This window comes from Sylvia atricapilla, chromosome Z, assembly GCF_009819655.1.
Source record: "Sylvia atricapilla isolate bSylAtr1 chromosome Z, bSylAtr1.pri, whole genome shotgun sequence".
Taxonomy (NCBI): Eukaryota; Metazoa; Chordata; class Aves; order Passeriformes; family Sylviidae; genus Sylvia; species Sylvia atricapilla.
The window spans coordinates 8902997-8926815 of NC_089174.1; the positions used below are offsets into that span (position 1 = coordinate 8902997).

The 23819-nt window shown below is 46.9% G+C and overlaps 1 protein-coding gene across 1 annotated transcript in view; it reads left to right on the forward strand.

Annotated features, from left to right (window-relative positions):
- The window catches only part of HS6ST2 (heparan sulfate 6-O-sulfotransferase 2), a 128556-nt gene extending 116073 nt beyond the window's left edge, over positions 1-12483 (forward strand). Inside the window, exon 2 of the mRNA XM_066338987.1 lies at positions 9611-12483. Coding sequence (XP_066195084.1) covers positions 9611-10313 — 703 coding nt within the window. The 3' untranslated portion in view covers positions 10314-12483. The remainder of the gene's footprint in view (positions 1-9610) is intronic.
- The last annotated feature ends 11336 nt before the right edge of the window (positions 12484-23819 follow it).

Consider the following 23819-nt stretch of genomic DNA (forward strand, 5'->3'; position numbering starts at 1 on the left):
ATTGCACTGATTAAGTTTTCTTAGCTAATATGTGTTTCATTTCCAATTCAATTAAATGAGAATCCCCTTCCATTGCATGATATTACAGTAGTGCCCTAGTGGGGCAGGAGCACACTTGATATTTTCAATTGATACAGATTTCTTCATTATACAGTCTCATGGTGTTCAGTGGAATCAATGAGAGCTGAAATTAAAACTGTAGAAGTTGCAGCTGTAAATACACTGTCCGTTCCTCTATCCCACTTTTGACAGCAGGCTGAGAATTATATTAGTATCAGTTCATTAATTATGTTGCAAAGATGTTTCAATAGATGCTTGCTTTTGACAAAATTTTAGAAAGATTGAGAAAGGTTTTCCTTGGCTTTTTGTATGTGCATAGTTATGATAAGCAAAATATAAGTTGCACTAATGTGCCTTTTTTATGTGCTCCATATCCTTAATTTCGTTTTTTAAAGCACTTTTGTGTAACCTATCGTGGGATGTATTAACTGGCGTACAGGAGATTATCTGCAAATGGCTTGTGAAGGAATTACGTTCTTTTGTGTGAGCCAAACCTCCTCCTTTTATGTATTATAGAAGAGAATTGATTGAGCTCTGATATAGTTACAAATGATTTTATAAATACCTCTCTGGAGTTAATTTCCCATTGTGGGAGATGCAGAGCTCTTAAGGCTGATCGTATGATCTTTTTCTTGAGAGCTCCAATGTTTCTCCAGCGCTGAGGCAGGGATGTTCAGTAGTAGCTACTCTATATACAAAGGAGTTGGGAGGGGTGTTCGGGCAGCAATTACGAATTTGCAATGAGTGCTCAGGATATAGGATAAATCACAGCTTCTGAATACACACTGATAGGTTCATAAAGAAGACAAGTGTGCTTGCCAAGCTGGGACCAGAGCCCTCTGCACCCACTTCCTCCTGGCTCGAATCAGCCACAGAACTTGCAAATGAAGCACACAGGGTTCAGTGATCTCCTGCTTCCCATGGGGATCAGCTGGTGGCTGGCAGGACGAGTGTCCATAGCCCCAGGGGACCTTGGGTGGGTTTACTGTGGCAGCCCAAATCTCATTTCTCTGCTTTTGTGCAGCTCCGTGAAGCCACGTGTCAGCTGGTGCCCTCTGCTTGCACACGCAGAGCCTGTCTGAAATATTGGTTTTATTAGATTATTAAAAGTATTTTCATCTGTTCAGAGAGTATGTGGCTTTGCACATTTAAGACATAGGTAAAATATATATGGATATAAGGATAAAACTTTTTTATTGCTAAATATATGCTTTTTATAAACAAGAAGTTGGATTTTTTTTTTTTAGAATATAATAAATATTTTAGCATAGTTATTCTGGCTCCATAAGTGCAATGAAAATGTTAGCCTTGGCATATCAATTGCGCTTTACAGATGACTGTAATTTCCTGAATGTCAAAACTCCAAATTTCTCTACTAAGCAAACTTTTCAGTGGCAAAATAGATTGCCTCTATAATATATCACTGTGTGCAAGAAAAAATGAAATCTTTATGTACTGTATTATGAATCAATGAGGCATTAAGATTCTTGGAAGGGTGAGTGGACTCTGGAAAATGAAAAACTGCCACTATTCCATCTCTGTAAACCACTGCTTATGGAGTGTAGGCTTTGCAAACCTCGATCTTTGCCACCGCAGAAATATCAGTTACACGTTGAAACTAATTCCTGCAGCAGCATTTAGATGGGGTAAATACTGTTGTAAAGATCTGATTTATAGCAGCATCCTGTGGTTATTCACCAGCTCTGTTGCAGTGGCCTCCTTTTCGCTTCGGGATATCTGCCATGCTTTCTAATGAATCCTTAAGAGCTCTGTGATCAGGGCCATGCTGTACCGTGGCTGGAAGATGTGTGTGATGCGGCTCCAGGGGACAGGGACAGCTCCTTCCCAGGAGTGGGAAGTTGCTCCTGGCACTCTGTGGGTGTCAGAGATCAATGTTTTCAAAAGACATCGCTCAGACCTTGAGTTTTCTTGAGTATGGATTAAGAGCAAAATTCAGCTCTGCCTCCTCTTTATTAAGGGATAATCTCCCTAGGCAGGAAAGGCACTTTCCAAAGCCAAGGCCTTGCATGCTGCTGAGTCCTCACAAATCCAGCATCACCTGTACTGGACCTTGTCATCAAGCACGGTGGAAGCATGGCACACACACTGACCCTCCTGTCCCCTTCTCTCTCCTTTCCTTGGGTTTAACCTCCCGTGTCCAGCCCAGGGGCTCAGCACCACTGCTGCCCTCCATCCTGATGCCTCTGTCATATAACTAAGCTCATGAGGTGGGAAGCTTTACTGCTCTAGATAGGCTGTGATGGAAGCTGGGTATTTCCGAAGGGCAGTTCAGTCCTTTATCCAGCGGGTCAGGTGGGTGGGATGAGTCTCTGAGTGCCCCTCTGCCCTGCACTGCCACCCTTTGCCATGCCACACTCCAGGGTGGACACAGAGGACTGGGGACTGGCACCAGCAGCTGAGTCACTCTTCTGGTTGCTGAGTCCAAAAACAGAAACTTGCTTCTTTTTTTTATGCGCTACTGAAAAAAAAAAACCAAACAAACTAAAAGGACACTATTCTTGCTGAATTTGTTGTGAGCAGGGGTATCCTGCAGAGATCTTAATAATACAGGCAATTATGAAATTAATACTACTCTGGCAGATCTGCAGGGCCACTCTCCCCTCTGCAGGCAACACTGTGGACAATTATTTTGTGCGTGAGGGTAGCTGGGAGCATGTGTGTATGTGAGGCTGCATATTTTTTACTTATTTAAAGCCTTATTTTCATTTTCTTTGTTTGCAAATGCCATGCCTGCACATATATGAATGTGTACCTTGACCTGCTAAATCGCTGCCTTCCTCTGCACCTGAAATGATTTTTTTCTGCAGATCTTTCCTATTTGGTAATTTCACGGGCAGTGATGGGCTGGTGTAATTGCTGTTCTTGAAAAATCCAGCTCCTTTTTATGGGCTCCTCTGGCACTGCTCTCCTGCTGCCGTTGCTGTGGGTAGGCTGCTGGCTTCCTACCCCCACCATTAGTGTTTCTAGACAAAACATCTCTGTGATTCATTGGGTGCTGATAGAAGTGAAAACATAATGATTACTTAGAGGAAATGTAAATTTGCATTTGCTAACAGCTTTAATTCGCAGTCCTGAAATACTTATCTCCTTTCCTTCCAGGCCCTTTTTCAGAGCTAATGCATTATTTGCTCCTGCCACCTTGAGACCCAGAGTAAAGGAATATAGCCCAGGTAGTCTTACAGGCTGCTGCAGAGGAAAAGGGTGTTTGTTCCTCCTTCTCTCCCTCCCCATAATCTTTATCCATCACTTCTGTAATGAAGAAGGGATTTGTTCATCTAGATTTTGCTGTACTTTGAATTTTGGATGAGGTAGACATGGAAGTTTAGTTTAATTTAAATGACTGAATAAAGAGAAGTCTCATAGGAAGGAGTAGTAGCCAGCCCAGGGTTCAGCTGGGCAGGAGCTGCACCAAGGTCTTTGGGGAGAGGAGGGAAGGGGAGCAGTCCTGTTCCAATACCCCTGCTCCGTGGTCACCTCCTTGCAAGAGCTGTGACAGTGGCAGGGGAGGTCCTGGCATGGGCAGCCAGGCTGCCGACCCAGACCCAGGACATGGAGGCAGCCATGGAATGCTGGGCATGAAATCTTTTCCCTGCAGCTCATGGGGAACTTGACAGGCTCCCTTGCTCGTCTCCCACTTTGAGAAGGGGTTTGTTGCCACTGTCTGTGGGGCTGGGAGGCCTTGGAGCAGAGCAGCAGTGTGGGAAGCCCAAGGGCAATGAACATGTCTCCACTGCTGCCATTGCCATCCACATCACTGCTGGGAAGCATCTGAGACCAGTCTGGAGTGGATGCAAACATTTGATTCCCAGCGCTGCCTCAGTAAGCTTGCCAAATATTCTGGCCTCATCTCTGTGAGTTATGTTGCAGGAGCAGCTCTTGGCAGGGTAGAGACATTCTCATTTTGGGGGAGATTCCAAGCAGAGATGGTTGAGGCAGGAGAGGCTCTCACCAGGATCCTTACTCCTGTCCTCCTGATTGTGTCCCTAGGTGACAGAGTTTGTTAAGAATCAGGATGAGTCACACTATTAAACGAATGCTTTGCTCTCTCTAAGTGATCTCCAAACAGATGCCTGGCTCCAACAAATTAGGCAGCAGTGGTATTTCTTTTGGAGGAACAATTTGTGGTATTAACAAATCAAATTCTCAGTGGGCCACTCTTGATGGGAATTAACCTCAACTTCTGGGAGCAAAGCACTTGGTGCCTGGCATGGCGTAATTGAGTTTGACTTCTCAGAGAGATGTGGTGGCCATGATTGATCGGCTGGGAGACCCTCTGCCAGAGATTAAAATCCATCAGCAGCTTTGGAGCCTGTGGGGAGGGTTTCTCTCAGGAAGAGAGCAGAACAGGGAACGTGAGACTTGCACCATTCGTGTTCCTGACCTTCCATCATTGTCTGTTACTTTGCTGTCTGATAATCCTGAGCAGGGACACTTTCAGAGTGGTGTGGGGTGAGGGACAAGTGCAGGAGACTGCCTGTGACACAATTTCACTTTGTTCCTGGGAGCAGTGGAGGAGAAGGAGATGGGATCTCAGATCTGTGCATGAGGCCACAGCATAGGAGCATCTTCCTTGTGGTCAGATGAGCTGAAACAAGTTGTCATCTCAAAAGAACCCCAAGTATCTCAGCTTTTAGAAGAATGAATATGTGGCTACTCTTTTATAAGCGAGCTGTCTAGATTTTTATTCAGCAGCATGAGCAGTTTGTGCATAGGGGGGGAAGGACGTGAATGTCCTTGTGCTGCTTGTTGGCTCTGGTGATTGTGCATTGTTTCTGGTGCTGAAGTGCCAACCCTATGATTATTTTTCTTTTTTCAGTAGTGCCATCCTTAATCCTTTGTATCATATGCAGAATCTCTGCTGCGGGGTTTTAGTTTCTTTTATTTGCATTTCTGCTGGGTGTGGCACAAATCTGCTCTATCCCTTATCCCTTTGCCCCTGCACCTTCATAATGCACTTTTCTTTCAAAATATCCATCTTCACCTGGAGCAGAACTTGGTTTCACACTGCCCTGTTAATATACCACAAAGCACATGAACTGGAAAAAAAAAAACCCACACAGATTTGGAAATGTAACAAATTTCCTTGCCTCCCTCATCTCCAGTCAAAGAGATGGAGACACTTGTATAAAATTGCCTCCCATTCACTGCACAAGCCCTGTCTGTGACTCCAACTATCCTAGCCAGGTTTGCCATCTGGCTGAGCTTGACCTAGATACAAATGGGTGTGTTTGAGCCAGCTTAAAGCATAGCCTTACTTTGGCATGTTGAATGGGATTGCCCCAGTACTCTCCTTAGAAATCATAGCTCTGCTTCTTCAGCCATGGCTGAAGCTGTGTTCTACTGGTAAATTTACCTCTGGGAACAACCTATGGGGGAGATGGGGATGTTTCTGGGGCTGCAGTGCTCCTTGTGCAAAGGTTGTAGGTTTCTCACCCTCAGTAACCTACAAAGTCCTTCTTGCTACAGCCTCATTTCTCAGCAGAAATGGGAAAAGGTCACTCAGTCCCTCACTTACTAATCCACAAATGGATGTAATGATGAGTGGATGTTCAGGTTTCAGTTCCCCTCTCCAGTTCTTACCTCATATCTCCATCAAGCTGGGCTCAGGTTTCCAGGCTGAAGACATGCAGCTGCCAGCCTCTGACCTCCAGCCTCCCTTGGCCTCAACAGGCAATTAAACAGTAGGGCAGTGGGGTTGGGATGAGATGTGCTCTGACTTTGGGAGATTCTGGCCCATTTTGATGCATAATTAGTCATCCCCTCCTCAACTCTTTAGTTCTGCACACAATGAGCCCCCTGAGCACCGTGGTGTGGTTACCTGGATATCCCTTCCCTGCTAGCCTGTCCAGACTCTGAAGTCTCTGGCTTGGACTTCATCTTTTTTTCCTTTTCTCTCTCTCTCTCTCTCTCTTTTTTTTTTTTTTTTTTTTTTTTAATTTGCAACTAGAAGATGCAAGGATTCTTTAAAAAAACTGATTGAAAAAAGGAAATCTCATTCTGCCCCTGTGTTTGGCAGAGGTGGGGAAAGGGTGGCAGGAATGGACTGTGTGACCACAGGATTGTCATTCAGAGCAAGCAGATGCAGCATGGGGAGCAATCAACATTGTGGGACTGTTCAGTCCCTGCATTCCTCAAGGAATAGCAGTGCTCAGGGAAATACCAGGAGCAAGTCACTGTCACATCGTCCCACATTCCTGATACCTCCAGGGTCAACCTACTTTGTCAGTTGCCCTCAAGCTCCCTTCCTCTGCTTCATGGACACCCAACTTCATCAGAAAAGCCGTGTTTCTGGTGCGTGCAGCTCTAAGTTGGAGGGATGATTCATGGTAGTTGGAGCTCTAACAGTAAATATGTTGTTTCAGGCTCTGAAGCACATGCTTTAAGGAATGGGCAGGCGCACAACACTCCCTTGGTAGGACAGTAGAAAGAACAAGCTGTTATGTACAGAGCTAAAAATAATTGCAAAGTTTTAAGTCTTCGTTGGTTGCAGCACACTGATGCTCAGAGTGCTGATGGCCAAATTCATCTCTGGCACAGCTCTGGCTTGAGGATGCATTAAAGCTTTTGTGACTTTCTGAAGCTCAGTTCAGATGAACACAGAGCAGCCTAGCTGCTTTCCTGGAGCTGCCATAATTCCTGATTTGGAGGAGAGGCTTGGGGCAAAAGCTGATGTTCCCAAAAAGGGTCAGTGCCTCTTTAGATAGAATTTTAATAGGCAGCCTTAAGAGGGGGAGAAGTGCTTAAAATTACTGAGTTAAAATTGCTGTTTCAGTGAGCTGTGGTCAGACCAGGGAAGATATGGGCCCTGCCTGGGGCATCCCATGAGTATTCCTGCCTGTCATCCTGAGCTCAGGGTGCTTGGGAAGCCTAGACACCTCCATGCTCATTGCAGAGTCCAGTGAGCATTTTTTCTCAGCCTCATCCCCCCCAGTCTCCCTTGACTGCAGCATTTCCCTGGCAGGCACAGATGGAGATACCTGCCCAGATGAGGCAACCCAGGCTGATGGTGATCTGTTACAACACAGCCTCCTCCACCAACGCACAAGTTTTATTCATTCTTTTGTTTTTACAACAGCAGCCAAGGGAGACGCTTTGTCACTGCCTTGTGACCAAAGAGCACAAAGGGAGAGTGGTTGAAGAGTTTTAACTATAATAAAACGCTCACTTGTATCGATCTTGGCTCAGGATTTGTTTTCCTTCTTGCATTAACTCCCCATCGATTCCTGTGGTGACCTTAGAGCATACAGTCTGGTTGGCCTTCTCCTTCAGCTAGTAGCACCCCTGTGCCTGCACCCTTCTCCCCTGGGCTGAACTGCCCATGAGCCAGCTCATACAAGGGGCTCTGGGGTAAGCAGGGCTGTGCTTTTGCCTCCTTGGTCCAGAGGTTTGTTGCTGTGTTTTAGTTGCTATAGTTAACGTAGAGGTTAATGCTGTATGGTTGGGTTATTATTTTAGGGCAGTGTCCCAGTAAACTACATCCAAGGCTGAGGAGTTGTGGCAGAAGGTAAAGAAAGGGCTTGAGTTTGTCCCAGAGATGCTCCATTTCCCCGTGTTGGGGATCCTGACACGGCTGTTCTGCTGCTCCTGCATCAAAGGAGCCTGAGGCACAAGCATAATCAGGGACAGCTCCTGCTCATAGGAGCGGCTGGGTGAGGTGGTGCTCATGGAAAACCCGTTCTCTTTGCCAGGTTGGGTTCTCCTCTGCTACCAGAGACCGGGGATAAGACAGAGCAAAACTCTTCCCATTTCTGCAAGGGACAGCATGGGGTTAGCAGCTGCCCCACACTCATAAAGTGAGCTTTATTCTTGCTCCCTCTTACCTCCACCTCTCACAGTGAAATCACTGAACAGCACTTCTGTGGAAAAGGACCTTCCTTGGGATCGTGATGGGGATTTTGGCTCACTCTGGCTGTGTCAGTCTGTGGCCAAATCCCTCTGAGCAGGCGGGTGGCAGCAGCACCACCCCAGCTGAGCATGAGGATGGGGTGGTGCTGATTGTGATGTCTCAGCTCCAAGCGTTGAGTGCTGTTGTTTCCAGTCACTTGACACTGTACTGGGCTCATTGCCTTTATTTGGCTTTGCACCTTTATTGTGCTTTCTACTTACTTTATTATTTATGAATGTGGATGCTCTAAATAGGAAGAGGAATGGTGACTCTCCAGGTTTTCTTTCCCTGTGCAGCTGGGTCCCTTCTGTGCTTGTGATTCACTTTTTAGTCCATTCAAAGACAATTTCCTGTAAAACATTGACATCTAGTGGCTTTTCTGCCAAAGGAAACGACAGGGAACAAAAGTTTGACTTCAAGGTGGCCAGTCATAGTGTTACTTAAGAAAGCAAGTTAATGTCCTTCTCCACCTTACAGAGCACCAAGGACGTGGCAATCACACCCCAGGGGCTCAGAGCTCCTGGGCACACACTCCTTGGTGTCCTCCTCCTGGAGGAGTGGCCTTCCCTAGCAGGACAGTTTGCTTATTGAGCCACTTTAATTCCATTTGCTTAAGCAAATGGCTGGTATCCTGATGGTGTTCCTCCAGCATCATCCAGGTGGGGCAATGCTCTTGCTAGTGGAGGTTCAAAGGGCTGTGTCCATCTTCAGGCTGTGATGGTGGACAGCATGGTGTTCGAAGGCAGATATTAATGTGCAACCCAGAGTGAACTCTGGGCAAATTTTATGGTTGAACTTCGAGCTTTTCCAGCTGGTGGCCTGATGGACTCCCTGTGGCAGCGTGTACCCCACATGTGCTACTGTCCTTTTGCTTTAAACCAAAGTCAGCACCTCCCTTGAAAATGTTTTCTCTTACAAAGTGCTGTAATGCATTCTTTAATTTCTTGTTAGGCACTTATCTCTCCTCTCTCATCACTTCAGAAGGCAGGAGAGTAAAGCAAGATCTGCATGGGTTTTGCCAAGGTCCTTGTTAGGGTGCAAGTGGTTTGGGGCTTCTGGGCATACCCCATTTATCTGGCCTGCGAAGGGAGAGGTCCTGTAGGAAATGCCTTCCTCAGAGGTGTTACGGGCTCATGTAGACGAGACCCACAACTGCTCATCAGGGAACATAGCACTGGCAGCCCTTTGCTGCCTGTGGAAACCTGTCACTGCAGCTCTGTTGTACAAGGATGTTAAAAGATCCAGAACTACCTGTGTCCTGTTTGGGTGGTGGCTTACATCCTGGGAGATACTTGAAGTATTCTCCTAAGGTCTGGCGTGACCATTTGTTGGAGCACTACCAGGGGCCTGTGGCCACATGGACAGCCCAGCACAGAGGGGAGTCTTGGGCTCCCTTGGGCTCTGTAGAGACAACACCTGTTAAACAGAGGCAGCTCAGTGTGTGTGCAGGTAGATACAGCCCTTGGCACTCCCCCGAGGGTTTGTTCAGTCGTCCTTCACCCTGTGGAGGTGAACTCATGGCACAGCCTCTACAGCAAGGGCAGCTGAAAGCCTCTTAAGTGCATCTCCCCGTTTGTATTGATTTTGAGCGTTAATGCGCTCTGTGCTGGGACTAAACGCTCTGTTTTCCTCTCCCCTTGGCAGGAATTTCTACTACATCACCATCCTGCGTGACCCCGTGTCCCGATACCTGAGCGAGTGGCGCCACGTCCAGCGGGGAGCGACATGGAAGGCGTCCCTGCACGTCTGCGACGGCCGGTCCCCGACCACCGAGGAGCTGCCCAGCTGCTACACGGGGGACGACTGGTCGGGCTGTTCCCTGCAGGAGTTCATGGACTGCCCCTACAACCTGGCCAACAACCGCCAGGTCCGCATGCTCTCCGACCTCAGCCTGGTGGGGTGCTACAACCTGTCAGTCATGCCCGAGGAGCAGAGAAATAAGGTTCTGCTGGACAGTGCCAAGGAGAACCTGAAGCGGATGGCTTTCTTCGGCCTGACCGAGTTCCAGCGCAAGACTCAGTATCTCTTTGAGAAGACCTTCAACATGAACTTCATCTCGCCGTTCACGCAGTACAATAGCACAAGGGCCTCCAGCGTGGAGATAGACAAGCTGACTCAGCAGCGCATCGAGGCTCTCAATTTTTTAGACGTGGAATTGTACGATTATGCAAAAGACCTGTTTTTGCAGCGGTACCAGTACATGCGGCAGAAGGAGCACCAGGAGGCGCGGCGGAAGCGCCAGGAGCAGCGGAAGATCCTGCGGGAGAAGCAGGCTCACCTGAGGGAGCAGGGGGAGAACAGCTCCAGCACTGACTACACGGGGAACGTGGAGCGGTGGCGGCGATAGGGAGGGGACCCTGCCAGCTGTGGAGAAGCAGCAGAGCCCAACCCAACCTGCAAACCGGAGATGACGAGTGATGCTTCTCAAGGGTCTGAAGCAAAAAGAGGTCAAAATGTTGCCTTTGCAGTTGCCTTTGCAGTAAATGTTGTACTGTACGTGGAACACTTAATCTTAGCGTGTAATTAAATTGTCCTTTTTAGGTTTGTTGGATTATTTATGAAATACAGGAGCCGTCTCGGCTCATCGGAAGTGTTTGCTTGGACATTTATTTAAAAGAAGTGAAAGAAAAAAAAAAAAAAAAAAACAACCTTAGATTAGTTATGAGTAGAAAATGGGGATGCTGGAAAATGTTTATGATGCTCGGCTAAAATCTATCTGGGAAGCAAACTCATTTCCTAATAACGAGCATTTAGCATATTCTCACAATACAGTATATGAACAAAACCTTTTCCCTTTGATTTTATCTCTTAATTTTGTTTCAATAGTGTGTTTTCAAGGGCACCAACTGCCTATGATATTTACCAAGTTAATGAGTGGACAATGAAGGGAACAATAAAGGTCTAGAAAAATTATCGACTAGTTTTATGTATAATATTGGCTTTTAAAATGAATAGAAGTAATTTCTCTAGTTATATAAATATTTAAAATTTTAAACTTTTTCTACCTACTGCTGTTTAGAGTTTTAAGCTTGATCTATCTCATATTAAAAAAAAAATTAAAAAAGACATACATACTTTTTTGAACTCAATGCCAATGTTATAGACACTGTTTCCAGAATTTTTCAGGGCAGTATGATTTTAACCATTCTGGAAAAGTTAGAGCACATTCTCATGTTTGTTTCATAAAGCTGTCTCCAAATTATAATCCTGTGACAGTGTCTTATTTTAAGTCCTTCTTACCCATTAGAATACATAATGCTGAATTTATCATTCTTTAATAATTGGTGATATAAACTAGATGAAATTATGTTGCCGATATTTGTGTAGTGTCTTTAAAAAGTCATAGAACTCTCTAATCCCAGCAATATTATGAAGAGAATTGCTCAATGGAAGTAGATTTACACTTGAATTAGGATTTACTTCCAGTAAATCTTTGCTACACCAGATAAGAACAGGGCTTTTTTTTTTTTAATATGCTCTTGAGCCCTTCCTAGCGATGACAGATGAGGACGGAAAATGGCAGAAGCCAGTTTTTCCATAGCCATAGTTACACAGGAGGAGAAGGATGTGTGGTGCATGGGGATCAGCAGCTTGCTCCTGAGCAGGCTTTGCTGGGGCTTGGGGTGTGGAGCTGGAGTGGGATCACCCACAGCCCTCCAGCCTCCCCCAGACCCACAGCAAGAGCAAACGGGGCACGTGGTGCCAGGGGCTCCTATAAACCTCTATGCAAAAAAATATAAACCTCTGCAAGGCTTGGGCCAGACATTCAGCAAGTTCAGAACATTTGTCCTGCAGTGCTCCCAAGCTTGGCACTGAGCGGAGACACCCGGGAAGGGCCCTCTGGCCCCAGGGACAAGATGCTTACAAGGCTCACTTGCACTCTTGCCTTTCACCTGTAATACTCTACGCACCATGAAGGCAAGGGGGCAGAAAATGAGGCAGAAGGCTTTAAAAACATCCTACGGCTCCACGCCTAAGTTACCTGGAAGTGGTTTTACATCTGATGTTGTGTGGCAGCCTGGGGGCAGCAACCCTGCCAAGAGCAAGGGGAGAGCAAAGCAGCAGCAAACCAATACCCTGCATTAGCAGCTTCGAGAAGAGAATAACTTCATGTACAGCAATTTATTTTTTTTTTTTTAATAAGAACTGCAGTTGCCAATATGATGTCTCAGTTGTACTTTGATCTTCACAGGGGATAATAATTCGCTCTTGAAACTGAAAAGCACTGCTGTAAACAGGACTTACCTGTGGGCGAGCTGGAGGCCTGTTGCAGGAGGTGCATCTTGTTTTTATGCTGTGGTGTGCATGGTTTACAGACTAGTTGCATTTGCTTTGTGTATACTGTTTATTGTATATAGGGGATGTACGAATATAAGGATACCATTTTGTCATAACCATATCAAATTCTACTGATTTCCACCGTAGATGCTGTCTTATTGTGTAGATTTACAGACCAATCCACTGACTTTGATTGTGTCATTTAACAATAGAACTGATAAATAAAATTTAACTACAGACTTCTGATTTTCATGTGATTATTTATTTCTCTTACAATATGTTGAGAGCTGTGCAGTTGAGAATGGATGGTAATTCCGACATGAGTGAAATAGCAGTTGACAGCAACTATGTGAATTTGAAGTCACAGCTTTTCTGAATCGTATTTAAACTACAGCTTTCAAGGGCAAAGCCACTTTGGGCTTTTGTCTGGTTCAGGAGTTACTGCAGAGGTTTCAGCTTGTTTTCTGAATCCCTCAGAAAAACAATCTGTGGTTTCTGGTGATTTTAAATATGATTGTTAGTGGTCTGCAGCATTAAGGAATTCTTTCTCTGTGTGTACATATATGTGTGTGTTTGCATATGATGTATTTTTTTATCCTTTATGAGATACCCACCCTCTATATTGACTCTGGAGCATGCTTCCTGGCCACTGACTTCCAGTGCATCCCACTGTATCCCTTCTGGGGACACAAAAAAAATTGACAAGGACACCTTCCGCTGTCCCAGGTTGTTCCAAGGCCTGTCCAACCTGGCCCTGGACGCTTCCAGGCATCCACAGTTTCTCAGAGCAACCTGTGCCAGGGCCTCACCACCCCCACAGAGAGGAGTTTCTCTCTAATACCTTTTGTACATCTTCTCTCTTTCAGTTTAAAGCCATTCCTCCTTGTCCTATCGCTCCATGCCCTTGATGCCCTTGTTAAAACTCCCTCCTCAGCTCTCTTGGAGCCCCTCTGGGCACTGGAAGGGGCTCTCAGGTCTCCCCAGAGCCTTCTCCAGGTGGATATCTGCAGCCCTCTCAGCCTGTCTCCAGATTGGAGGTTCTCTGACCATTTTACTAGCCAGAGATGCCACAAAGATACTTTTGACAGTTTGGATGGAGGCATTTTTTTTTCTTGGTGGCTATAAAAGATCCACAAGTTTGCAGGAGGAACTGCTGACTCGAGGGTGCCCACGGGAGACTTTGCCTTGATCTATTCCCATGTCAAGACCGAGCTGCCCTTCTCCTGTGAGTGCCTGCAAGAGCATCTTACCTCTGTGAGGCTTTTTGAGCCCTGGGGAGCAGGGAGTGGAGGGGTCTGCCAGCAGATCTGCATTTGACTGGCTTTACAGACAGGTCTGTTAGTGCACTGAGAGAGCTGCTGCAGGAGCTGCTAATGGGGTGGAGGTCATGCGAGATGCCTCTCTGCAGCTAAAAAAGCGCCCAGCAGTGAGGTCTGGCGTAAAATCAGTTGGGGTTGCCTTTTGAGGGGACTAATTTGACAGCTGAGAAAACTCTTACAGCAGGAGAGGAAGGATGGAGGAGTGGGGGATGTGTTGGGCAGACAAACTTCAGAAGCTGAGGAGCTAGAGCAGTGTAGTTCTCAAACCCTCTGGCAGGTTTCGAAAAGCCTGGAGACATGTTAAGAAAACTCTTCGGAGCACCGAGATGCCTCTTAAGTTTCCAGGATGGAAAGGGATGCCAGCACCCCCAGCACTGCCAGCATCCACCTGGGCCAGTCCAGTGTGGAGCCCAGGGTTGTTGAAGAGATGGAGATGTGTAGTGCTAAAATTAATGTTAAAGTCTTGCTTCTTTTTGCCTTCCAAAAAATTGGGAAGTTGAGATCTGTGAGACATGTGTGGCCTTGCAAAGGGCGATATTTTGGTCTTAGAGTTTGGGACTAAAGCTGAACTGCTCAACTGATTTTTGTCAGTGACCTTTGCATCCTCTTTATATTGCAAATTATCCATTTTAGTGTGCTGTAGTACGTTTGCTTCCAATGATGTGATTTTTGAGTAAAAATTCATTAACAGGCTTTTTCATGTAGTTTTTAAAATTCACACATTATCCAAAATATCAGAGCTGTGGATAATACTTGACAGATACCAGTGCAATTGCTGTTTCAGCTGTTTCTGCTCATGAAATCAGTGAGGAGAGGAGAAGAAAACCTGATACATCTCTTAACTTTGAGCCAGAAATACCAGGTAGTTGAGGAAACCTGCCAAACTAATGCAAACCTTGAGCTGCAGCCCTGAGCTGCCAGGCTGGCCCAGTACTCCCAGGGAGGCACAGAGAGCAGCTCTGGGTGGAGAGGTGCCATCCTTACGGAGACATCTTCTGCAGGAGAAATATTTTCCAAGCATGGGATAAATTTAAATCTTTCACTGAGCAAAAATACCCCTGTCTCCAAAGGACTTGGGTGGAGCTGAGGATGGTTTGGTTATTGCTGGACCCTGCTGGGGGGGCAGTGCCTGGGAGGGGAGAAGTGGAGAGTCCTTCAGCAGTGGGAATGGGGGTGCTGGGATGGGGATGTGGGATCTCCTGCCTCCAAAGTGGATGGAGCCCTGCCAAACCAAGCAGTGATCCGAATGAGGGTGGGCTCCAGGCTCCAGGGGCAGCTGGCACCGTGTCCTTCCTGCCCTGCTGGCAGCTGTGGCTCCACGGAGGAGCAGCCTGCACAAACCTTCCTGAGCAAATAGCACAGCGTCTGAACTCTTACCTATGAAATTCAATTCTGGGTTTCCTAAAGCAATCTCCCTGTTCCACCAGCCTCATCAGGGAAGAGTGTAATTTAATTTAATCCATTTCTTGAGTTCAGAGTGAACGGCGCTGCCATCATGCTAATATCACTGCTCTGCCATCTCTAGAGACGGACTGACGAGTTTGGGCCTGAAATCGAATTTGGCTCTGAGCTTCCAGAGGATCTATCAGCCAAATTATCCGCGGTCTCTACCCAGCAGCTCTGTCATGCAGTTTAGCTCTGTGAGGATACATTAGGCCAGGCAGGAGAGGTTATATCGCTTTTTGTTTGGGGAGCAATGAAATGCTGAAACAATATATATGCAAAGCAATCAAAATAGTTACCGTGAGGGCTGAGTGTTCATTTCCAGGACAATACAAGCACTGCCTTTTGGTATCCTCAGCTATTTTAATCTATGTATTCCCTCATATGACTGCAAATAAGGTTTTCACTTGATTAGATGTGCACAAGCAGTTGTGGACATAAACCTCTATATAAGCCAGAGAGATTAATGTCAAATATATGTATTTTCTGATGGGCATTCATGGACAGAGGGATGCAAATGGGTCCTGGCACAGTGCTCACTTGAGCCCTCATTCTGATAACTGTGTCTCAGCTCCACAGGATCAGTTGGCAGCCAATGGCACAACACTTGTTTGTCCAGTGAATAGCAAATTTTCTGATACATGAAGTCTGGGAATTATGAGAATTATAGTGGGAAATGGATGAGTTTAGGGGATATTTAGCCCAAAAGAAAGGTGAGATTTTGGGACAGCTCTATGTTTTGAGGTCCTCAGCTCACGCTTCATTTTCCCTCTTTGAAACTACATTCTTCTTTTAAATGCCCCCTTTAGATTGTAAAGGCAATCTGTAATGAGCTCAAATGATCCACTAGCCGAATTAAACCTTTGATTTCAGGTTAAATGGTTTAGCCTGACTTGGGGTAGAAAAACTGTGACTTTTTTCTTTCAAAACATCCTACAAAAATAAGACGCTGGTTTTTAGGTGGGCTGTGGCTGTGAAGAGTCTCTCTCCCCTTTGCTATCATTGCTTGGTAGTGGATACACAACAGCTCTAATATTTTTTATAGTAGGTGAAGCACATAGAAAGTGTTCTTTTGTGCCACATAAGCAGGTGATTAGGGGGGTTATGCCTCGTGGGAGATGTGTGCTCCACAGGGGGAGACTGGGAATTTCCCCTCTGGGCACGGCAAGCTGGGAAGCGTATTAATAGACATCATTACATTAGAATAATTGCTGTGGAATCAGCAAGCGCGTACATAATCTTTAATGCCTGGGAAATCTCACACAGTTTCAAAATAATTAAAAGTGGGATTAATCTAGATGCCAGACAACGCCTGCCTAATTACTAATGAATAAAGCTGTCTGAATGGCTGCAGCACCCTCAGCAGCGTCAGCCTTTGAAGTCAATCCCCTTCTAATGGGCGACAGGGCAGGAGCCCGGCCCAGTCCTTGTCCCTGTCCCCGCAGGCTGTGGCTGTCTGGATGTCGTGAGAGCCCTCCCGGCCGCGGCACCCACCGGGGATGCCCCGGGGAGATGCTGCTGGGGCACGGATACGCGGGACAGGGAGCCCAGCCTTTCTGCAGCATCCCTGGTTGTGCAGGTGCGCTCTGCGTGGCTGAGCTGGCCCCGAGTCAGCCCCACGGCAGGGATTTGGGGACAGAGAGGGGTGCAGAAAGTGAGTATCTGGCTGGGCCAGGGCCCCTCAGCACCAACTCGCATCCCAGACATCAGGACATCAGGCAAAACCCCTCCTGTCAAAACCCCAGGGTGGCTGTGGCTGGTCGTTGCCACGACTCAGCCTGGGCTAGGCGGGAATTTCTGCTCCCGGGAGCAGAAGCTTCACAGTTTTATGAGGCTGTAAATTCACAAAGAGCCAAAATTCTCTCTGCAGGGAGGGTGCTGTGATGCACATCCCAGCTGGGTCATGGTAATCCTGGGACAAACCAGCAAAGCTGGCTGCGTGTCCAGGTCTGGTGGGTGGAAGCCACCACATCTAGACAGACCCCAGATGCCACTGCCTGGTGCTCAGTGTGCCCCATGGCTGTGCTCCCCAAAGGTGTTTGCAGACACCAGCCACAGATCTACAGTCATCACTGGGGGTTTTGTGTTCCCTGAAGAACTGCCACACCTGGAGTAACTCCCACTGCTGGACTGAAGGCAAATGTAAGGAAATCCCCTTTCCTCAGTTCCCAGTGCTGGGGGTTTAGTGATCATGTGGGATAACCTCTGCTGCTGCTGGGAAGTGCATTTGCTGCTGCTGCCTTTGCCCCATTTATTGTAACCCTTTGAGGTTTTTTCATGGGCATGTGTTTATTTTGATTCAATAGGAAATCAAAGGTTTAGCCCCTCAGATCAGAGGGCTGATTGCTGGGGTGGACAGATGAATGCAGTGAGAAGTCTGGGTGTACTGTTTATTTATAGGTATAAAAATTATAGGTGCTTCCTGGGAGTAATGAATGTGAATAAAAAGTAGTGATAGGCGGAATTTTTAAAATACAGAAAAATATATTCTTACAATACAGATGTATGGAAATAATGAGGAGGGAATCACAGAACTGATACCCTGAGGTCCTGTGCTCCAGTGTCTGAGTTTGCACATGGAGGACGCACACCTGGAGATGGCCTGGGTGGTGCCAGGTAACCTCCATTGCTAGCAGACAGCTAAGCCAGGAGGTGACACACGGGCGGCTGTCACCAAGAGCAATGGTGGAGAGCTCTTGCTCTAGCCAAGGAGCCTGGAATGTGACCATCATTCTGTAAATCACTAAGGATTTGTGAGCTGGGAGCAGGCTAATCCCCTCCTCAGTGAGACACGATTGAGACCTCACATCTGGGACTGCTCAGGGAGGGTGAGTGGGGGCACAGAGAAGGACAGGCAGTGTCCATGGTGAGTCTTTGTCACAGCCCTGTGCCCCTCTGCCCTGCCATACTGTGGGTACCACTGCTGTGTTTCAGCTGCATCCATACTGGGATTGCCCATGGATCCCCCAGTCCAGCCATGCCAGATCCTGCCCAGGGAGCCCACATGCACCAGGCTCTGCCAAAATATTGCTGCCTGCTGGGGCTCATCCAATGTGCCAGCACCACATCAGGCACAGGGAACGGTTGGCAGCAGCAGCTTTCCCAAACAGTTCCTTCATCTTGTCCTCGAGTTCCACCGTGGAGGGAACACCAATTATAATTAAGGATGTCCTGCCTTCCTCCAGTGCCCTTCAGAGCACGTTCTGCGCTCTGGCTGCCTGGCCATCCGTGCCCCTGGTGTGTGGGTGGCTCTGCAGGGTCACTGTGGTGCTGCTGACTCACACACGGTGCCACTTCCCCTCACCAGCTGGTCACACCATTGCAATGCTGCCTTGTTTTTATTATCTATTTCACTTTTTATGGCCTCGCTGAGAAAATGCTGCATCGGCTTTAGTGTGTGCAAAATGCTGCCTGCAGAATTCTAAGTCCCTTCCAGGGCCTTTCGGGATGTCCCTGCCAGTCTGGAAGGAGTCATGCTGGCTCTTTGTCAAACATCACATTGATTTTAAAATTACTCTGATGGCTCTTTAAGGCAGTGCACTTTTTGTGGCCTTCTGCGTTTGTCATAGCTGATCTCTCTCCTTCCCCTGGAAGGGCAGAGGGGTGGCATTATCTGGTTTGGCTGCATAGATTTTCTGGGAGTGGCAGGTCAGATTTCAGATGGGGAGAAGAAGATCAGAACTGAAATATCAGACTCTCCATTTCTTCCCAGTGGTGCTCAGCTGCTGAGCAGGATGGAACTCACAGAACACACTGTCAGCAGAGGTTTTCCTCCCAAGACACCTGGGTGGTGGATAAGACAAGAGTGCTTGGGCTGGAGATTTGTAAGGCACAGACCAAGATAAAGGGAGAGTGGGGTCCACATACTCCTGCTTCCTCCTTTGCTGAATCTGGCAACCCATGCCCTAAATCATCACTCCTCTGACCTTTCTGGTTTTCTGTCACTTCTGCACAAAAGTGAAGGCCAAAACAAAGGTTGCAGAAGCAATGCTAGAAAATGAGATGTGGGGGTGAGTCATTGTTCACCTGCTGCAGGCTGCAGAGCTGAATTTCCATGAGGGTAAATACAATCTCTGTATCTGTACACTCAGCTGTTAATACTGTACATGAAGTACAATGTTTTTCAGATTACTGAATCATTGTTGTCAGTAGAAAAAACAACCCAAACAGGCTGCCAAGGCAGGAGACGAAAGAAATCATTAATTTTATGTTTCTGGTTCATGAACAATTTCTGAGTGAGGGTGATTAACTGCTGGAACAAGCCACTGAGGGGAGCAGAGGATCCTCCAGCCCCTGCTGTCTCCAGATGAAGGCTGGCTGCTCTTCTGGGAGGGACACTTCTGCCAGATAAAGTTGCACTCTGTGCAGGTGCAACCAGCTGAATTGTGGAGGGACCCCACCAAGCACAGAGGTCAAGGGGAGACAATCTGGTCATCTCAGCCACTCTTAACACTTGTGACACGCTCTTGGAAAAGGTCCTGCTGCAATGTGGGTACTGAATATTCATGGGTCAGTTCACTCTGTCCCCTTAAAGAAATATCTCAGCTGGCAGCAGGCTCTGGGGCAGGGGTGCTGTCCCCTGTGCCTGTGGGGATGGTGCAATAGCTGCAGGTTTCTGTCCCCTGCTGGGTGCAGGGGCCATTCTGTGCAGCCCTACAGCCTTCCCTGGAAGGGAAACTCGGGCATGGAGAGGTGCAGCACTTCGCTTTTTCTGCTTCTGGGGATGGGAGGGAGGTGCCCTGAGGGTGACAGCGTGGCAAAGCTGCCTTCATCAGTCAGTTGTGTGACATAACTCTCCTGCTTTGCAACCTCTTGATCATTTTATATATTGCCTGTGTGTGGCAGGTCATGATAGAGGCCAGTGGTCCTCATCTGACCCTGGCACTGCTCATCTTCCTCACAGACCTTGTGTTTGGGGTTGTATGCATCCCCTGCAAGGGCATGCAGCACCATAGCTCTGGTCCTGGGAAATTGTTCTGACCAATTCTCAGAGCTGATAATAGTTAAGCAGGATGCACCTTGGATTTGCTTGACCAAAGTGTTGGGGCGTGGCTCATTTCTTTTGCTTTGTCTGATGGTCAGCCTGGCTCCTCACGGGAGGGCTCAGCATCCAGGGGAGCAAAGATGTAGTCAGGGTAGGAGGGGACTATTGAGGACATCTCAAGGTTGACTTTCTTGTGAGGTGTCAGAGAAGAGACCATTTCTCATGCCCTCAAAGCCAAGGGTGCTTCCTGCCATAGGCTGTTGTGTGAGGAAGACTTTGCTGCTGATCATGGGGCTCGGTATTAGATGTTCCCACCTGCCAAGCAGCAGAGATTCCTGGGCATCACACCCCAGCCTGATCTTGGCCCTCATCCAGTGCCAGGATCTCTGCCCTCAGGGCAAAGACCCCATCTCAGGTCCAGGAGGAAAGGAGGCATTTATTGAAAGCATTTCTATGTGCTGGCCAAGTTCTGCTTGGTATTCAGAAGTGGAAGAAGGTAGGAACCCTAATATTTACATCCGTACTGATTTAGACTTTAATTTAGGCAATATAATGCATTCCTTCTCTGGACTTTAATAGCTTTTCTATTATTTTGCTCCGCAGCTACTTGGAAATGTGATCTCCTTTACTACGTGACTACTTAGACCAATGATGGAGTTGTTTATTTAACATATTAGTTTGCAGGCAGCCTCCTGTGAGCCTGCTGGTGGAGGCTGCCTTTGTCCATGGCTGTGAGTATGAATATGCATAATTAATAAATGTTATTTGCTGGACATGTATTCCTGAGTGTCTCAGCTCTCCTTGACCGAGAAATTCTGTCTCTTTGAGATCTAATGAAAGGTTTAGACTTTTTAATTTATTTTCTTAGATTAGTCTCAGAAAATAACCCTATTATTCTAATAGGTAGATCAGTCCCTGAGGAAGATATGAATAAATGAAAAGGCAATAGGTGAAAAATAGGCCAGAGCTGCTATTACAGAAGAGTCTTTCTGACCCTTTTAATTTTTGGTTCAGAAACACAAGAAATCAGACTGTGAGCATGCAAAATTCAGCCAGGAGCTCCTGCAGCCCCAGTAGCTGTTTTTCTGCGCAAGAGTGACAGAATTTCTACTAGAGCAAACATCTTCTCTGGAAACACATTTTAAGTGCCTGTTGTATTAAATCTATTTTAGGTTGTGTTTTAGGAGTGCACGGAATTCCTTGTCAATCCCGTTTTGGGTTGTACACGCTAGAGGGAGCTATGGAAAAACCAATCCCCAGCCTGCTGCCAGGTTCCTGCCTTTCTCCCCAAAGCCCCGGGCCCTGCGTGCTCCTGACCTCTCCTCTGGGGAAAATCGGTGTCTTTGAGGAGCAAACCCTAAAAACAACAACAACAAAAAACCCAAACAAAAAATAAATTAAAAAAAAAATTAAAAATCCACTGTAGGAGCAGTTTGTTGAAAGTAAACTGCAGTGCTTGAATATACTGTGTTGGTTGAAATTTTAGATGGGAAAAAGGAGTTTATTTCAATACATCTAAATGTTGCCTTTTGAGAATGTCCCAAGCTGGTCCTTTTTTATGTTGCCCTGTATTCTTCTTCCCCACTGAAACATTATGTATACATCCAGGAGATGCTTTTACACAGTATCCCACTCTCAGGAAGACAGCCATTGTTGAAGGTATCCTGGAGTCAATTAAAATGTTTCAGGAGACAGGAAATTATTTTTGCAACCCTGTTTCAGCTGAAATTCCATCTGTTTCTCCTGCTTCCCAGATCTCTGTGTGCCCACCACCCACAAATTTGCCAAATCTCTTCTAAAAGTCCCCTGTGCTCCCAATACTTCTTCCCAAAGAGGGAAGTCCTTGGGCTGTGGGAGAGGGAGCTCCTCTGCTTTCCCTTTTGCCTGAGCCCTCTTTGTGCTGGGAAACAGGGAAAAAGAGCTCCCAGCTCACCAGCGAAGTCCCAGATTCTGACAGCCTCCCAAGCCCTCATTTTCCTCAGCTAAATGATGCTTGTTTATAAGGTATGATTTAGGATAGCAGATACCCTAATTTTTGCCTCCTTTGAGAGCTAATACTGGGAGCTGTTGATGCAAATCCCTGTGTGCTGATGGATCCTTGAGGAGGTCAATGCACTGGGGAAGGTCAGGAGGAGCCATGCAGCCACTCCAAGCCCTGTATTTCCACAACGACTATTTCCCTGGCAGCTTTATGGAAAAGAGTGGGGCTGTCAGTGGAACACGGCTGGAGTCAGAGCAGGGATATGAGAATTTAGCTCATGCTGTTGTTAATGGTGGCCACAGTGCTGCACATGTGAAGCCCAAATGATAACAGGCTCAGGCTGTTTGCTTTGCTGCCTTACAGCACAACAGCAGCTTTGTTGGAGCTTTGATGAGCTGTCTCTGCTGCAGCTCGGGTACGGGCTGCTTTCCTGTCTGCAAGGAAACATCGTCTCTGCTAAGGCAGAAATGTTTCCCTCTGAATGACAAGAAAAGAAAAGCCGAGCAGTGGTCTTGTCAAGTGCTGTTCCACTGATAAAACAGAAAATAGGACAAAAGTTTTCTCCCATCAAACAGGGTTATTCTCAGCCAAGAGCAGACATCTCCCATTTATTTATATCCCCTTGCTCCTGTGCTCTTTTCGTACTCCCATCTGTATAAAATTTCAAAGGGGCTCTAGGCCTGACGCTGCAAGTCCCCAGAAGACCTGTCACTGAGGTAAATAAATCCAGCAACAGGCTGGGAGAGAGTAACAGACACTAGCTAAGTATCTGGGAAGGCTTTCCAGGATTGCAGCCCCACCCTGGCACAGAGGTGGATGCACAGTTCCATGGCTGGGATACACACTTGTCACATTGGAGGGTCTGGGGTAGGAGCTGTGGTGGTGCAAGCAGTCACAATCCTTCCTGGCCTCTCTTGTTCTCCCACAGTGATTAGTGCACCTTTTGTAAGTCATGGAAAAAGAAATATTAGCTGAGTAATGCTTAAACAAAGCCTCTGTGTGTTTGGGGACAGTGGGGAGTGTGCAGGCTGGGCTGCCTGGGCAAGAGTAGATTTAGAGCAGCTTTTAGCTTCTGATGAAGCCTGTCACACACTTCTGCTTGGAGCAGTGATCCTGGAGGAAGAAATGAGATTCCATTTAGGAAAGGGTGATACCTCCATAGATCATCATATACTGACTCCACCAATGACCCAGAGAGGTTTGTTTCAGTCTGAGATGGAGATATAATCCCAAAGTGATCTGCAATGCACACCAGACACGGTGTCTCTCAGTGATGTGATCCGCAGGGAAAGTCTCCAGGGGGGGTGGTGCTGGCTGTGTTTGGAGATGATGGCACAGTTCAGAGGAACAGGCCAGGAACAGCATGTGTTTGGGTTCCCCTGCATGCTAGATATTGTTGGGAAACATTTCTTCTGCTTCTCAGATGCATCTCAGGCTCTCCAAAGGCACAGCTGAGCACTGAGGGGCAGAGTTGTGTTCTGTGTGTTGTTCCCCACCATTGTACTGGGTTTTATTTAGAAAAAAGGCAGCAAGGCTGGCAGAAGCCATTCTTCATTACATGATGCAGCAACTGAAAGGAAAAACTCTGCTTTTTATGGCTTTCAAGGAAAGGCTTCCCATTTAGCCCAGGAATAGCAGCTGTTCTCCCAGTTTACAACACACAAACAGACAGCTTTGTTTTCTGATTTGCCTTTTTTATTACAGCAGATATTGGATGGATGGGTAGCTAGCAAAATAAAGCAAAACAACAAAACAACACAACACTGCCCCCCCAAAAAAAACACAAACAAAACAAACAAACAAACAAAACACAACCAAACAAAACCAAAAAACCAAAATACAACACCA